Below are 16847 nucleotides of genomic sequence, written 5' to 3'. Positions count from 1 at the left end.
GACAGATGCATCATTCCTCCTCCCCTAGGAGAAAGAGGAATTTATATGAAAAGCTACTATATAAATAAATAGGTCAATGTGTATGACCAGTCCAATGTCCTTGTACTTTATATCATTCCTATTCTAGATGTAGGTCCAGAAAGCACAAACTAGAATGTCGTGTAAATATCAATCCGATTGCTGGAAGTTCAGCAGGATTATAATAACAGATAATAATACTGGAAATGGTCGGTATTATATGATGCAACTTGTAGAAAAGTTAGGTAAGACTACTGCGAGGGATGAGGGTGATCGTGCGCCTCTCTATCTGCGACACTAGCAATGGCCGAAAAAGGTGGTAAAGTAGTTTGCGATTGATTATCACCTGCTGGTGGCTACGAAGGGTCAATCTCAAATTAGCCCTTCGCCCTTTCCTTCATCTTTAGCAAGTGATACGAGGCAAAATGAGATAAAACAACTTACAACTCTAAACATGGGATTGATATGACCTTGAGCATGCTGTGACATATCGCCTACATCAAAACTGCTTATACTCGGTAAGACCGTTCCCGAACCGGTATGACCAGAAGCGTTCGAGATTGATTGTCTGCCCATACCGATCCCGTGTGACACCGCTACACCTTTAGGATGACCGTACGGACTAGTTGGCGCAGATCCATTCCCTTGACCGGTGTTATTCAGACCATGGGCTAGGAGTGGGCGTCCAAGACCTTCCATTTGTCCATGGAGAGATAAAGAGCTTCTACCTTGACCCAACCTGCCCAAAGAAGCAGAGGAAGGCGCCGCACCAACATTAGCCCGAACTTTGAAATCATGGGCGAGTTGGGATTCCAGCGATGCGGTCGAGCGTGAAGTCGGGCCATGATGCTGTTTGAATGATGATACGGATGGAGCACGCTTCGTCTCACGTTGTCGTAATGGATCAGGCCAGTGCTCTCTGGCTCGTCTAGGTCCAGGACTACCAGAAGTAAGTGACAGGTCAGCAAGTGTCATAGACGTTATCAATTTAAGACTAGAAGTTTTCACTCACTCGCTATCGACCGTGCCGACAGTGCCGATAGTCAAGACACTTCTAGAATATTGACCAAAGCTCGACATCGAATGATCATCATCATCATCCCTTCTTCTCGCTTTATGTCTACCTTCACCATGTACATCGTCGTAGGCTTTCAGAGCCGCTGCGCTCAGTCCAGATTTGTTCGACATCGCTGAATGAGCAGAATCATGAGATCGAACCGACGTCATACTAGAGCTAGCAGGGACGTCGGGGTAGTTTCTCAAATTACCCATCGATGGGTTACCTCCTGGTGCGAGAGAAGTGGTGGATGGTGAGACGTAGTTCGGTGGCTGTGATGGTCGCTGTGGACGAGTTCCAATTTCATTGACGTTAGAAGAAGCGAATTCAATTTCGGTTTTGGTCTGACTTTGATTTCTAGCTTCGATAAGTTGGTTTCTCTTTTGCATGACCGCTCGAGCTCTTTCCTTCTGCAAGGCCGCTGCAGCTTCTCTCTTTGCCTTCTCAGCTTCTTTGGCAGCTTTCTCAGCCTCCTTCTTAGCTTTCTTAGGATCCAGAGATGTAGGTGGCTGGACCACCATTCGGTCTTGAGGTCTGTTACCCGATTGCGTTCGCTTGAGGGACGATCCAGAATAGCCATCCTCGGCAACGGGAGTAAGATCCACGGTTGAGCTTTTGTCTGCAGCTCCTCCAAAGACCGAACTGAGACCCCACTTCTTCTTCTTTCCTGTGGCTGCCAGTTTCTCTGCCCGTGCCGCTCCGGGGGTGGGCTCGATTGGAGGCGCCAAAGACAACTGTGACGATGCAGCTTGACGAGGACTTTCGTCCGTGTATCTTTGCTGTTGCTGCTGTTGCACATATGCAGCAACGTGAGGTTTGAGCTGATCGTAAGGCAGACGCGTGGAAGGGTCCGGTATGGAAGTGGAAGAGTAGTTGTTGAATGCTGCATTCGAGTTCAGCGCCGGCTGTGAACCTTCATACACAGAGCCATCGTACACTGTAGATGGCGCTTGAGGAGCACGTTGAGCAGACATAGCCACGTCGCTAGCCCATTGTTGAGATCTAGCTCGAGGATCGATTTGTTGGGTCTGCGCAAGTGCGGGAGAAGGTGCAGGTCTATTTCCGTAACTTGCAAGATCATCCGTAGGTAAATCCAATTCTCGAAGTTGATGTACCAATGCCGAAGCAGATGAATAAGTTCGTGCATCTTGAGCGTGACCATGCATGTGAGCAGAAGGGAAGAACCTTGAACCAGCAGGCGAAGCACTGTCTGGAGTGCCCAGAGGTGGAGGAAGAGTCCGCATGTCTCCATTGGCGAACGCAGGTCGAGCTTCGTGTGGGGTGTGTGAGTGAGATGGAGGAACTTGACGAGGCGGGGCTTGGGCAATTTCGGCAGGGGGATTTCGTAATGCTCCGGGTGCAGGTTGACCTTGAGAGAAAGGGATTCGTGGTAAAGGTGGAGTCTGCTGAAGGTGCGGAAGGGTTTCATGGAAATAAGCGTGATCAATACATTGAGCTGAAGTCAATCTGTATTTCGGGTTGTATCGTAGAAGATCGTGTATACAATCTACCAGTGATTGTGGGACGTTCTCTCCAAAAAGACCTCGGAATCGTACAGGTTGGCGCTGTAGTGAAGTGTGAGATTTCAGATTCATCCTCCTGAAGAACGGCGCAGAAGGGAACCACCACTCACCTTGGGAAAAGAGAATCCAACATTCTTAGCCAACTTGATACCCGAGTTCCAGGGTCCACCACCTATTATCTGACCTCTTTCATCCACTCCATATTCACCACTAGGCTCTCCCATTGTCTCGGTGATCCTATACACCTGATCAATCTCGCTGACACCAGGGAAGAGAGGTTTGAGATTGACCATTTCCGCCAAGATCGTCCCTAATGCCCACATATCCACTGGCGGTCCATAATCCGTTGAACGAAGTAACACCTCTGGCGCACGATACCATCTGGTTGAGACGTATTCTGTGTAAGGAGGTTTGGAATTTGTTGCTCTTGCTAGACCAAAGTCTGCAAGTTTCACTATAACCCTTACGTCTTTCTCATACTTCACCTGATCTTCTGTAGGCGGTAAAACACCCGATCCTTCTATCCGGGAATTGTTGATCTGATTTAGCGTTGACGCACTTAGATAATCCGTTAGACCCGTTGTGGTGACGAGGAGGTTTTCAGGTTTCATATCTCGATGGAAATATCCGTACTGGTGGATGTGATACAGACCAGCTGATATCTGATGGAAACAACTCGCTATGAGACCAGCTGCTAGTGGTCGACCTCTTCGTGATTTCGTCAACTGATAGAGGTTTCCCTCCATACACTCGAACACGAAATAGAGTTCGCGTGATTTGGGTGAGATGAAGGCGTCGTATAAAGGGATGATAGCGGGATGAGGAGGTATTTTGCTGAGGGACTATACACGGATATGAGACGAATGAGTATGATACACGGACGAATGATAATATGATTGATATAGTCCTGCACTCACCACTAGTTCTCCTAACGTCCTTGCCTGTTTCCATCCACCTTCCCATACCCTCTTCATCCTTTTCAGCGCTACCAGTCGCTTCCCTGCCCACTCAGGCCTAGCCCCTGCTCCACACTGCATAGCAGATAATATTATATCTGATTTCACTGGAGAGTGCCAATCGCATAGCCATACCGTACCGAATGAACCATCGCCTAGACACTTGAGTTCGGTATACTTTCTCTCTCCGCCTGCATGGAGGGGAGGGAAATCAGTATGATACGTCAGGACAAGTCAAAAATGACACAACTTACGAGGATCCTCGGTACCTATCCTTCCATCATCTTCCTCTCCATCCACTATCATCCTACTCGCTCTATCTTTGGTATATCCACTTCTTGCTTCTCTGCTGTTCTCCCGATAATCATTGAGGGGGACTGGGGATATCTGCGAGGAAGATGAAGGTGATTGTCTACGTCTTGTTGATGGACCGGCTACTTGTGTGTGCCAATCCGGCTGTTGTTGTTGTTGCTGCTGCTGCTGCTGCTGCTGTTGGTACCCCTGAGGGTAACCTGGTTGTTGATACATGGATGATGATGATGAGCTTTGTGGTTGATTGATATTCTGAGCACTATCAGGTGTGTGTAGGTAAATATTGGGTGGTGGTGATCTATATCTATCCTCACTGCTTTCTTTGACCGAAGCAGGCGATGGATAGTGATGCGTGTACTTGTCGATGTCGTGATTACTGTAATGGACGGTAGGCGCTAGAGCGACAGGTATGAAAGCAGTTGACATTGTTCTTCCCGATAGGTCGTTGGTGATAGGGTGATAGTGTGGTGGGAAGGGAAGAATGGGTGGTTGCGGTTATTCACCTTATTTCCAAACACATCTGGCTCTGGTGAAGACGGGTTCCGTTGAGAAGGCCAATAACGAAGTTTCTACTTGGTTGACATGCGCTGGATGGATGTGGTGGTATAGGCGAAGGAGTCGGTATGGAATGAAGGGTTGTTTGTAGTTTGCAGTACGAGGATGGCTATGGCTGGAATTGAAAAGTGATCGATCAGTTGATATCATTACTATCATTAGTTTGAAATCCTATTACTTCCACAAGTGGTAGAAGGAACAACACAGTCAGGCTCATTCCAGTCTACGAGCCATCACCCGAAGAGCGAAGAGCAAAGAGTATAGAGCGGACAATCAAACAAAGCAAAACACATGCGAGGAACAGACATGAATCTACGTTTCATCTTCCTCTCTAGATAGATGTACTCACCCGAATACCAAACAAAAAGGTTTCACAGCGGCCCCTAAGTGTCTCGACTGGTATACTGAATCGAATCGAGTGAGGATTGGGGGATGCGACTGTTCCTGTTCTATTCCAACCTTTCCTCCTCACCTATGGCCGATGACTTATAACTTGGACGAGCTGTATGCCCTCCACTTGATTTGCCTCGACTTCCAATCCTATGGTAGCCAGAGGAGGAGTAATGATTGATACCGACGGTTGTAATGTAACTTGAATGTTTGAATTGAGATTAAGCTTTAGATGAGTGAGAGTTGAGAGAGGTTTGAGGAACGTATGGATGTATGGATGTATGGTTGTTGTATGTAATTCTGTCTCTGTTCTCTCGAACGCCTCTGAATTCCGATCGTGTCGTTTTCAACCTTTTTCCTGACCGTTCTATTTCTGTTTCTATCCTGCGTTACACTGTCTTATGTGTGAATGATTCTGTGATCAAGCAACGAAGGCATGGAATGGAACGATGGCAGACGACATCACCATTGCTGTGAACATGGTGGATACAAAGGTTGGTCTCATCTCCATCGCATGATTGCATGATATTTCTGAATATACGCTAAAAGCTAAAAATGAGGAGAGAGGAGGTCGCTAGCTCAACTAAACCTAGACTAGAAAAGGGTGCATCACAGTGCTAAAATTCACACCTGTCTGTTGTCTGTACCTTTTATCAGGATGGACCCACGTATAATTCGATTAGACTCGGGGATTGTTCAATGCTCTGTGGTCCAGAGTAGGATACTATGCTCTATATGCACTTTCACACTCTGCTTTCGGAGGGGTCGAAACCGATCGGTCTGGCGATCTCTCGAGGAGTATGTACAATCTAAAACATTCATACCTTATTCCGACTCAGAATACCCAAAAATCTAGACTATCTTCTTACCTATCTACATAGATCGAATATAAAATTGACTAGATCAAAACTACAACCCATACACCAAAAGCGTGCGCATGTTGAAGAAGCCTCGAAAGTAGGATTAATCTGTACCTGAAGATTTTATTTGTTTATAGCTTCTTTCATTTACATTTTTTTTATCAGTTGGCGGATCTTGTCTGTGACTTGTTGGCTCAAGGCTGAAAGAGTTGGTTGGATTGCGGAAAATATTCCCAGCGTCGCTCTGATCAAATAGCGTAATAATCTACTTTGTTACATGCACCCAACTCGGAATTTTAGGGTCACAAATCAAACTTTATTTCAAACGCCATCCCACCACCCACCTGGGTTCCTGTTTAGAGTAAGATAGTAGCCCTGTTACCCCAACCCCACAAGCATATCTACAGCAACTTGTTCGCTCGCGATGGATCCCCCGAGGTAATGTACTGCATACAATCCTCACTCAACGATCGACATGACTCAGATTGCTCGTCTTTCAACTGTGCATGTGAACTCTAACTTATGAGCTAGATGAATCAAATCTAGCGGATAGACATGCGCGAAGCTCAGCTTAGCTTCAGTACTCTTAACTTTTAGTTCAAGACTTCACATCTCGCATGATATGAAAGCCGGCTGTACCCTCGACCGATAAGTCACAGATCAACTCTGCATCCTGGCTAGGAAGAGCATACATGCTCGTATAAAATATGTACCTCTGTATGCATGGAAAGCCGCCGACTCAAGAGTAAGAAAATGATGACGTTCTATGACGATCAATAAAGCAAAACAGATATCAAAACTTGTATCGCGAAGGAGGTAAATACTGTTCTAAGTTCCTGCTACATCTTCAACTGGATATCCCCAGCCTCCAAATCCAAGGTACTCTCTAGATATTCAACCTCCCTCCCTTCCTTCTGCGGCAGCGGGGAAAGTATGGAGAGTGAGTACGCTTCGTTATAATTTGTTTCGTTCAGAATCATTCCCACGTGTTTGATCTCCCTCCCATCTTGATGGTTATCGTTCAAGTCTAAAGATGTAAGATCTAGAAACTCCACTGAAGAAGGTGATTGTGGGTTCATATTCCCCTTTTCGTGCTCTTTCGAGGTCAAACTAGCAGGTGAATGGAAAGGATCGAAATTGTTAAATGTTATTTCAGCCTGTTGAGAGATTGAAGGTGTCTGTGCTTGATGAGCAGTTTTCGAAGAGGGAGAGGGAGAATCAAGTATGGTTTTAAGACCTAATCCCATCAAGAGCGGTGTCCATCTACTTGACATAGTAGGTGAATGACTACTACAGCTAGACGAGTTCGACGGCGATGATGATGCTTTTGCACTGGCACTGGCACCGGCACCGGTAATTTTTGATCGTACATTCCCTGCATGTCCATGTGGGTGATCTTTGATATTAGAAGATGAGGTCGAAGGTATATCAGGTCTAGAACTCGATGACCGTCTTAATGCCGATGTAGTTGAGGCGAATGGAACAGGACTACTCGTTAAACTCGTTAAACTCCGACTTCCCCTTCGACCCCTTGCTCTTCCATCTAAACGATTCTTAGGTGACGATGGACCAGCTTGCGGAGACGAGGCCGGTAGGGGGTATCCAGCTTTAAGTAGTGTTTGTCTGACGGTAGTCGAAGGAGATGTTAAGGTGATAGAAGAAGGAGGTAATTTAAGGTGTAAGCGAGTTAAATAGAATATATCTTGGAGACCCAATGATGAGAATTTGCTTTCGAGTGTTTCCAGCTAGACTCAACACAACTCGTCGATCAGTCATTGCATTTCATTCAATTGGTTGTCGGAATGTTCACTCACTTTACCATGTTTACACATCAATTGCCTGCCTCTTCCTTTGGCTATCTTCGCTCTGGCATAACGCTTAACTACCTCCAGGGCGTAGTAGAAGGAAGGTGGGTGAGTAGGATCCGTTCGCTCAAGGCACTGTACGAGATCAGCAACCAGAATTAGTGTCCTGCGGGATGGACTGGATCATACAATGGTTGAGACTTACGGAGATGACTTCGGAGAATTTTAAAATGACCATCTTGGATGAAAGCTTGGCAAGGGCAAGTTCGTATAACAAATGAGGAGGAGGTGTTTCGGTGAATGAAAACCGTTGTCTATCTGGACTTGGATTGAGCTTGAATGAAATCCCTATGCAATTTCTATTGAAAGGGAATGGATGGATGACTGGATGATTGGTTGATTGAGTAGTTGTGAGGAATAATTTTCTTTCATCTGTTTTTAATCGAATAAAGTACACCTTTTGAATAATTCCAACTTTCGATGTTGATAGACCAATAGGTCCAAACTGTGATATATACCTAAAGGATTTATACCGAGACCTACTGAATTGGCGGTAAACTTTTTATATAGGTATGATAAAACACTCAAGGGACAAGGGTATAAGAGAAGGAAAGAGGGGATGTTTGATCTCTTCATTCAATCCCCGTTCACACCGATTGAAGCAACATAGGTTATATATCAATTCAAAAACGTAGATCAAAAATCCTTGTCGATCCTCTTCACGTGTAGCAGTAGATCGAAATTACATTACATTGCCCCCTATCCTCTCCTTCTAAGCTTAAACGGAAGTGATTTGTGTAGCGTATGGAAGCAAAGCCAAGTTCCACTCATAACGGCATATCAGTCGAAAAGGAGATGTTGAATCACCGTAGCTGGCTACGATAACGAAGACGAGAAATGACAAGACAATCTAGGTCATGGTGGTACTCTGTGAAAGCTATGTTCCGCCTATAACCGGGGGAAACTAATAGTCAATATTGCAGGACAAGACAGATACTTATTGAGAGGAGAAGTAAATACTGTATGTAGATCCGAGTCGGAAGTGAAATCGGCAGATCTACAGGGTTGAGGTTATCATTTGCGGTAATTACGAGTTAGTGAAATCTGATACGAAACCAATCCAAGGGATCGGATAGGTATCCGTCTCAAGTGTATGACGAAGATCACTGTTGATTTTGTTGACTGATCAACGTACGTGTAGTTCATGAACATCATCAGATCAGATGAGATACATGTGGATCAATCCGAGAGTAGTAACTTGGCATCATCTCTCATACTTGTTATTAACGGCATTTCTGTTACTCACTGTTACCAAATCCCTTGTGCCTGTCTATCATCCCAAGAGCAGCTGTCACGACCCAGTTGAATTGGATTGAGTTTATAATGGTTCGCTTGATTTGCGCTTTGCTTAGTTACTAGTACCACGAGAAATAATCCCATTCTAGATAGGGACCTTCCCACGTAACTTTCATATGTATCTCGTAGATGCAAGATATCGAAAATGACCACTTTCAGATAATCCTCGGCATGTCCGGCAAATGATATATATATATGGCTTGAAGTGGCTTGATGAACATGACCAGGTATGGGTTGAATGTACAATACTCGTACATTACATTGGTTGACTTGGCAGATGCCGATCTAAGGAGACAAGGATGGTCATTTGCCTCAGAGTGACTGCACCTTCGTATACCTGGGTGGGGATCTATATTACTTAGCTGGAATCATACTTATGATCCCATGTGTTACCATAAGCATCATAACTTGTCATAATAGCCCACCGCCACCACCACTGATATTGATCCTATACATACTGTAATTGATCAATCATCTCAAATACCGAAATACTTCCATATCCCGAATCGGGACAAGAATTGTCAAGTCCGATATTGAGGTTGCGCACTTGAAATCGAAAATTAGATAACAAACACCGACATGACGAAACTCTATTACACAGGGGACTGGTAGCAATCTACCTAGTATAACTTGGGATGACATGGGAAGTATACGGAATATACGAATTTACAATAATTAAACGATACAATGACCTCCATCTTGGATTATTCAAAGTCACTAATTTATTCAGCCAGATATCATAATCACATTTTATCGTTAATTGAAAGATCAGAATCCAATAATACGAGTATATTTGATAGATAGCTCAATTCGCAAAATCGAAAAACAAGTGACGAGTCGTCCAATCAACGTATCTTGAAAAGTATTGTCCACAAAGAAATATACAAAAATCGAATTTGATCTCATTGGATTGTCCACATTTTTCGTCCTTTCATTTCTTACCCTCCTTGTGTTCACTTTGTGTAAGGTTAATATCCAATTTCAATTTTCCCCAATGCCCTCGCACCTTCAACAGCACTATCATCAACTTTCAATACCCTCTTGAATTTGACCTTCTCCTCCGTCTTCGCTAACCCATCTAACAATAAACTTTTATATCCTTTGGACATCATCAACCCACCACCTAAGACCAATATCGTTTTATCTACTTTGACCACACTCATATCTCCTAGACATTCTAATGTTAATTCAATCAATGGTTGAATCGATTTTGAAACGATCTTCATAGCTTCCTTCTGTGATTTCTCATCTATCCCCAGTCCAGAAGTCATTTCCAATTCTACTTCAGCTTCACTCTCCATATCCATGTCGACATCGCTACTATCTTCTCCTTCCCCATCGGTACTTCCGGGAGGAGTCGGTAATCCATTCCTCACAGGATTTTCATCTGGAAATGCCCATTTGAGTACCACCCTGGCTGCTCCGGCAATCTTGGCGTTCCTCTTAGCTGTAGCTTCTCCGATGTCTAGTCCATCAAATATACTATTCGAGAGCGAGGCGAGGGTTATCAGATCTGCGGGGTCGGTCGTACCGAAATATTCCAGTATGTCACGATGGAAGGCCAATAGAGGTGGTGAAGGGGATGAATAGATCGACGATGATGCGTGTCGATCAGCAAGCGCGAGGACACTCCGTATGGCTAGTCGACCAAGCCAAAATGCAGACCCTTCATCGCATAGCCTATAAAATAAGGAAACACGGTCAGCACCGTAGTGTACGGATAGGTCGCATAAGTCGTACGTAGTACTCACAGATATCCCCATCCTCTGGCTATACCTATGTCTTCCAACAGTAATTTGCTACTTGAACTAATCTGGGTCTGAGTTTGATCGGAGAATTTGGGTGCTGGTGATACCCTGATAGTCCGGCCTATAGTACCTGTTCCAGCAACTACCGTTACGACATGTTCTATACCCGGTATATCCAATGCAGGTGCAGCAAGGAGATTGACATCTACCAAAAGCGCGCAAAAATCGTCAGCATCTTGTCGACTCTGTTCATTAGAACACAGTGATATATGGGATACGTACCATTTGACAATTTCATTTTATCTTGGGTTAAAGCCAGAGCGCCAGTCGCGAAAGGCATAAATCCCCTAGCGTCCGATTCACAATTCACCCCTGCTAGACCTAACCAGGCATATTGGAATACCGATACATTGAGATTCGGTAATTTCTGATATGTAGAAGGTCCACCTTCGGAAGGTAAAAGGGGAAGAGAAGGGATGTATAAGTCGGAGGGGATGTAAATATTGGAAAGTTGAGATAAAGCTCGATAGGTAGCTAATAATAATGATTGAGAGGCAGTTTGATGTCCTACACTTTGACTAAGACCAATCACAGTTACATATCAGCTGAAAAGTCAATCCAATGGATGATATGGACCGAGGTAACTTACATGTTACATGGACCAGCTATTCCTTTGACCTCGATCCCATCGCTCGAACGAATCACTACGCATACTTTTGATCCACCTCCATCGGCACAGAGGACCAGCCGGGGGATGGTAGGTGAAGGTGGAGGAGTAGGTATTCTGGTTGTCATTGGAAGTCGTTTGGTAGCGGAATGGGAGTATTCTAGTTGATTATTGTGATGCGTTTTGAGTTAGGCTCTTCTGGCTCGTTTTGAAGATATCTACTATTTTGTTCTTGTCTCGATTTTTGGATTGTCCAGGTTTCAGAGTATAGACCCAAGGTCAGAATCTCCTTTATTCTACTTTCCCGCGATTCGATATTTATGTTATTATCCCTTTCTCCTATGGACCTTCTTGCTCTCAGATATGCATGAATGAATTATGCTCGTCCTTGTCTTTGATTTCTTTGAATGTTGACCAACAAAGATAAAGGATGTACCCTATTTATCGGAACCGATCTAAGCGATCACGGAGATCGACTGCTACTACTTTCGCTACTATTGCATCCAGAGCGCAGAGTGGGTCACTTTCGGCAAAAGCGGATACAAGGTGATTATCGATCCGATCCTTCCTTTGTATCTTTCAATCCTATGTGGTGAAAAGTATCCGATCGATCCCGCCTGAGCTCTGATGTTGGACTAAGGTAAGGTGACTATTTTTGATGGTAGACAAACAAAGGGAAAGGAGGGGAGGGTAGGGTGTATAATGTAGGGAGTAGGGAGTAGGGTGATTTGATGGTTGAAAGGAGGATTGATGATATATAACTTTAATCCGGTTGGGTTGGGGGATTAGTCGTAGTTGTATGGCAAGGATGAATCAATTCGAGGATGATGAATGGGTTATCAAGGGGTAATTATGTGTGAAGTCAGAGTCAAGTGAGATAGACATTCCGTTTCATCCATCTCTCATGTCAGCCAATATTTGTTGATAACTGTCAGTACACAGCAAGTGACGTATCGGACATCACCGCTCTGATCGCCGCTTTCGCCTAAAACTGCACTGCAACATCACACTAACTACTATTGATCCGATGATCAACACCATCAAGGGTGCATGCATGTGCATACGCTTGGTTAACCCAGACCCAAAATTCAAACTCAAAAACTCAATCAATTTGGAACACCAGCATCGAACATCTAGATCTGTCACCGGGGGATAGGACATGATCGGTAAGAACGGCGAGTTGAGTGATCGAAAGTGAGTGACGTGACCGAATGCTTCCTCGGTATGTTCAAAATCAAGTTGGACGTTATGCTATACGTCACAGTTCGTGAAGGATACATAAGCGAAGATTAAGTTATGTGTTAATAAATCTGTCCTTTTTCCAAATACGAGTATGCTATGTATGAAGGTGATCTAAATATATGATATTGACAACCAGAATCAAAACACATACATGGCCTTACAACCGTCCGGGGCTGATACAATATATCAACAATCCGTCTATCCTATTACTGTTCATCTATATTTCTGTAATTTCTCACAATACAAGAACAAAGTCTTAGCTGTCGTTCTACTAACATGTTGTTCATCCAATTCACCGAGGAATAACATTTCTCCTACTGATTTCAATAATGAGATGACTGTATGGGCGAAAGAGGCGTAATCAGTATCGACCGACATCATCAACATCAGACCAATGCACTTGTTTCCAAATGCAGATGCCGAACAGAGAGAGGTATCGGTCGGATCCAAGTACTCACCATCATCAGCCTTGATATCCGTCGTATCTGTAAGATTAATACCTTCTTTAGACTCTTTCACAATTGCCATCAATTCACTTCCCATCAAGGTGAGGAAAAACAAATATGTCGGACTCAGATTAACCAAACTTTGTTCTCTGTCTTTCTCTTCTTCTATACCGGGATTATAACCATACCAATTTTTACAGATTTCCAAAAATCTAATTGCAGATTCGACGACAATCCTCTTCGAGTTGATGTTGAGGTGATAATCTTTTAATTGTCTGTCTTCAAATTCATTTGACGGAGGATAAGATATCGTCGTGTAGCTCGTTGAAGAAGGTAGGTATTTCGATAAAGTTGAATTGACAGACATCCTAACGAAATGAAAGGTAATCACAATATGTTGTGTTGATGATTGACCCGATCGCAATCCATATGCCATACGAGTATTATCCATTGTGGGTGATCCATTGCCATTCTTGGTTATATTAGCAGTTGAAAAGGTGATACTTTGTCCTAGGGCATTTTCAAATTCGGATTCCCACCATACCAACTCATCATTCACCTTCGCAGCTAGATTCTTCAACTGTTCGACTAGTTCTACTGGTGGTTGAGACGCACTGATGAGAGATTTGAATTTGTGTCTCCATTTGTTAAGGATCGAAATCAGTCTTGCATGGAAAGTGAGCAAGACATCTTGTGTGGAGTGTCGTGCTTGACCATGAGCCATGGGGTTCGTGGGAGGTATAAGCATGTAACAAAATGACAAGGCGTCTCGAGGTGGTGGAGCATCGAGTGAAAGTTGAAGTCGTTCGGTACTATCGACAATCTACATCGAATCATACACCCCAAGTTGAATCAGGTCAGTTGAAAATCGACCATTAGATATGCAATCACTCACGTAGCACAATAACCATATCCTAGCCATATCCAGATCGGTTGCGTGTCTTTCAGGTGGAACAAGACCCACAGAAGCGGCAATGGTGAATCTAGGTGAGGTCGAGGATTTCAGAAGCTATGAAAATGAAATGGAGATATCGTCAGGCCGATCAAGTCCAAGTAATGATGGAACAGACGATCACTCGACCATGGACCGTGCGAGAACCTTTCGAGTGGAAGATGGGAGAGAAACACGATGAGAATTGATATGCTTGAACTCACCTTGATCCATCCTCTTGCCCACCTAAACGCGGACCTAGCAATCACCGAAGCCTGTTCTCTCTCCGTCATGTAAGTAGCCAATATACACGCAGCGACAATCTCTTCTGGCCCTAATCCAAATTCCGCATCTAGCGGTTCATCTCCTTCGGGATCTCCAAAATCAGGTGTATAACCACCTTCGAACCTTTGCCAACTTTCCGCTGGAGAAGTCTGTAACAACGTGGTTACTTCTTCTGCTAGAACCCGATGATACTTTTTATGATACGATGATACTCTTTCTGATGATATTAAGCATAGTACCGATAGAAGTAAGGGGGTCATATATTGGGGACCGGCTATGTAGGGGAAATGATGGAATTGAAGAGGATAACCATATAATAATGGTGAAATACTTTTATGGAAACTGAGAAAGATACCCATTAATAAATCTATTTTAGTGGGATAATAAACGATAATTTGGTAATCTACTTACTAATTGACAAGAAATAATGCATCCTTCGCGCTTACAAGACCTTTCTTGACGATATCTTTTCTAGGATCTTGCGATCCAATGACCATCAACTCAGTATCTTTGGTCGGTACCACATCCATCTGAGGATCAGGAGCCACAGTGTGTTCCTCAGATGACGAGAGTCTTCCATTGTGGGTAGGTCGGTTCGGATTCTCAGCTGAATGAAGATCCGCTTGCGTGTAAGGACTATGTACATAAGACGAAGTTAGGATAGCTGGACTTGACATCCTTGTACGTGGTGATATACTTCTCATCTCTATATCCTGAGGAGGTAGACCGATGTTCCACCCCTCCCCACTTGAAGAAAGGACTTGACCAATTGAAGGATGGATGATATGTGCGGTATCTACTGGACTCGCACGTAGCGGTGGGGTATGGGACGTAGGTCTATTAGGAGGGATCAGAGGCGGTGGGAGTCTTGTCGAAGCTGAGATTGGCGGTGGAGAAGAGACCGTCGTGGAGGGCGGTCTGGTGATAACCGTCGATGGATGCGAATCGCCAGTGCCACTGTGGTGGCTGTTATTCTGAGACCTGGTCAAACTTGATCCCTGCAGCACAGAAGGTATGCTTGAGCTGGCACTTGATCCAGTCGGGGTGACCTCCCCAGTGGTGGCGGCAGTCGCTGTAGAAGGTTTGGTACCCCAACCCTCATCTTCTTCTAGTTCATCCATCTCATCCTCATCCACTTTGTTATTCACTTTCCGTCTCTTGCCTCTCTCTCCGGTGCTTCTTGACTCTTCACTTTTCCCCGCATTGGGCTCACCAGCTTGTTGAGGTTGAGATAGAATCGGTCTCTCAGGTGGATCATAATGATCTAATCCTTTGGGAAGTTCGGCGGAAACGAATGGTGGGATGATGTTCTTCTCTGTCAGGTGATGGAGTATATGATGTACCGCCTTGGACAGCTGGCTGAGATGATTAGTAGCTTCGTATACATCTCGGATGAGCTTTTGCTGAGTTTCATCTTCCTGACATGCCATTAGAGAAAATCAGTCAGTAAACACACACCTATAAAAGACGATATTAAGGAAGGACAAACACTCACCTGTGACTTAGGGAAGAAGATACACTTCTCTTTCCTGACTTTACATCTCACACATTCTTGTGAGCCCTGCTCCAAGATGCACTTCAATTTGGCCTTTCGGCAATTCGTACATGCTTTTTGTTTCTTCTCTCTTGTCAGTACTGACGGAACGGAGATCGATATCGTCGTCGGATGATGCGATGGGTTGCTCTTGGTAGTGGGCGTGGGCTGAGATTGAACCAGGGTTGATGAAGATGCTGAGGTAGGTGATTTCGTATTGGCATTCCAAAACATCGTTTTCATCGGCGTTGGAGTCTCACTTTGACTCTCGTTTGAAAATGACTGATTTTGAGCATTAACCGGTATGGATATCTGCCTAGGTCGCTTCTTGTTGCTACCACTGGTTGTGACTTGTTCAGGCGAGATCCCATGGGGATTCGTAGATCTTGAAACTCCTTGGGCAGATTGATCGAGTGATTCATGGGTTGAGGCTCTGATAGCATGAGGAGAATATGTGTGATCTTGCGGTATCGTTGCGATTTGAGATTGATCAATCGTCCTTCGAGAGGGTTCCGGTGTTAAATCATGGTGATAGTGCTGTTGAGGTTGAGTATGAGGATAGTGTGCATGTTGATAATGTTCAGTATGTACTTGCCATTGAGGGTAAGAGTTATTCCTCTGAGGTTCGTATCGCTGAACAGACGATGGCGGTGGATAACTTTGATTATGCTGCATCGCCGGATAAGAGTATTGAGGATGTAAGGGAGCAGAGGTAGAAGCAGAAGTAGGTATGGGAGTTGCAGGAGGTCGAATGGACGTCATTGATGGAGAGTGTAGGGACAGGGAAGTCCTAATCATATTCGATTGATTCTCGGGGGATGATAGGGGATTATCGTTGTTGCTATAAGACGCGAAGGGATGAGGATGGGACATTGACATTCTACCAGGAGTTTGTCTGAGTTGATGATGAGATGTGATCCTCTGTTTGAAAGTTGAGATGCGGTAGTGATCCTCGGTTTGTCGAGGATGAGGGATAAAGAGCGAATCCTTTGGGAGGTGATTGCTCAGGTGATGGGATCGCAGGTATAAGGTCGTGTATCTGTGTGATTTGATCGATGAATAGATGTGTGATGTGTGATGTGTGATGTGCTAAGAAGAAAGATGTGTCCGATACCGCCGGATATAAGATGTTCTGATGGATGATGATGATGGTGATGTGAGC

General features: G+C 44.5%; 4 protein-coding genes across 4 annotated transcripts; all 4 read right to left on the bottom strand.

The window, feature by feature from the left end:
* Positions 1-269: 269 nt before the first annotated feature.
* V865_007715 (uncharacterized protein) lies at positions 270-4292 on the bottom strand (the record flags this gene model as incomplete). The annotated part of the gene is made up of 6 exons (XM_066231457.1): positions 270-374; positions 463-958; positions 1031-2640; positions 2709-3440; positions 3516-3745; positions 3809-4292. The coding sequence occupies 6 exons, from the start codon at positions 4290-4292 to the stop codon at positions 270-272; spliced, it is 3657 nt and encodes a 1218-aa protein (XP_066087554.1).
* Positions 4293-6510: 2218 nt separating this feature from the next.
* On the bottom strand, positions 6511-7714 carry V865_007714 (uncharacterized protein; the record flags this gene model as incomplete). Its single annotated transcript, XM_066231456.1, has 3 exons — positions 6511-7416; positions 7486-7611; positions 7682-7714. The coding sequence occupies 3 exons, from the start codon at positions 7712-7714 to the stop codon at positions 6511-6513; spliced, it is 1065 nt and encodes a 354-aa protein (XP_066087553.1).
* Positions 7715-9800: 2086 nt separating this feature from the next.
* Positions 9801-11375, bottom strand: V865_007713 (uncharacterized protein; the record flags this gene model as incomplete). The annotated part of the gene is made up of 4 exons (XM_066231455.1): positions 9801-10512; positions 10584-10785; positions 10863-11158; positions 11230-11375. The coding sequence occupies 4 exons, from the start codon at positions 11373-11375 to the stop codon at positions 9801-9803; spliced, it is 1356 nt and encodes a 451-aa protein (XP_066087552.1).
* Positions 11376-12702: 1327 nt separating this feature from the next.
* On the bottom strand, positions 12703-16564 carry V865_007712 (uncharacterized protein; the record flags this gene model as incomplete). The annotated part of the gene is made up of 6 exons (XM_066231454.1): positions 12703-12827; positions 12948-13758; positions 13831-13944; positions 14091-14493; positions 14563-15569; positions 15647-16564. The coding sequence occupies 6 exons, from the start codon at positions 16562-16564 to the stop codon at positions 12703-12705; spliced, it is 3378 nt and encodes a 1125-aa protein (XP_066087551.1).
* Between the last annotated feature and the right edge of the window lie 283 nt (positions 16565-16847).

This window comes from Kwoniella europaea, chromosome 2, assembly GCF_036810445.1.
Source record: "Kwoniella europaea PYCC6329 chromosome 2, complete sequence".
Lineage (NCBI taxonomy): Eukaryota > Fungi > Basidiomycota > Tremellomycetes > Tremellales > Cryptococcaceae > Kwoniella > Kwoniella europaea.
This window is presented reverse-complemented; position numbering and strand designations above follow the sequence as displayed.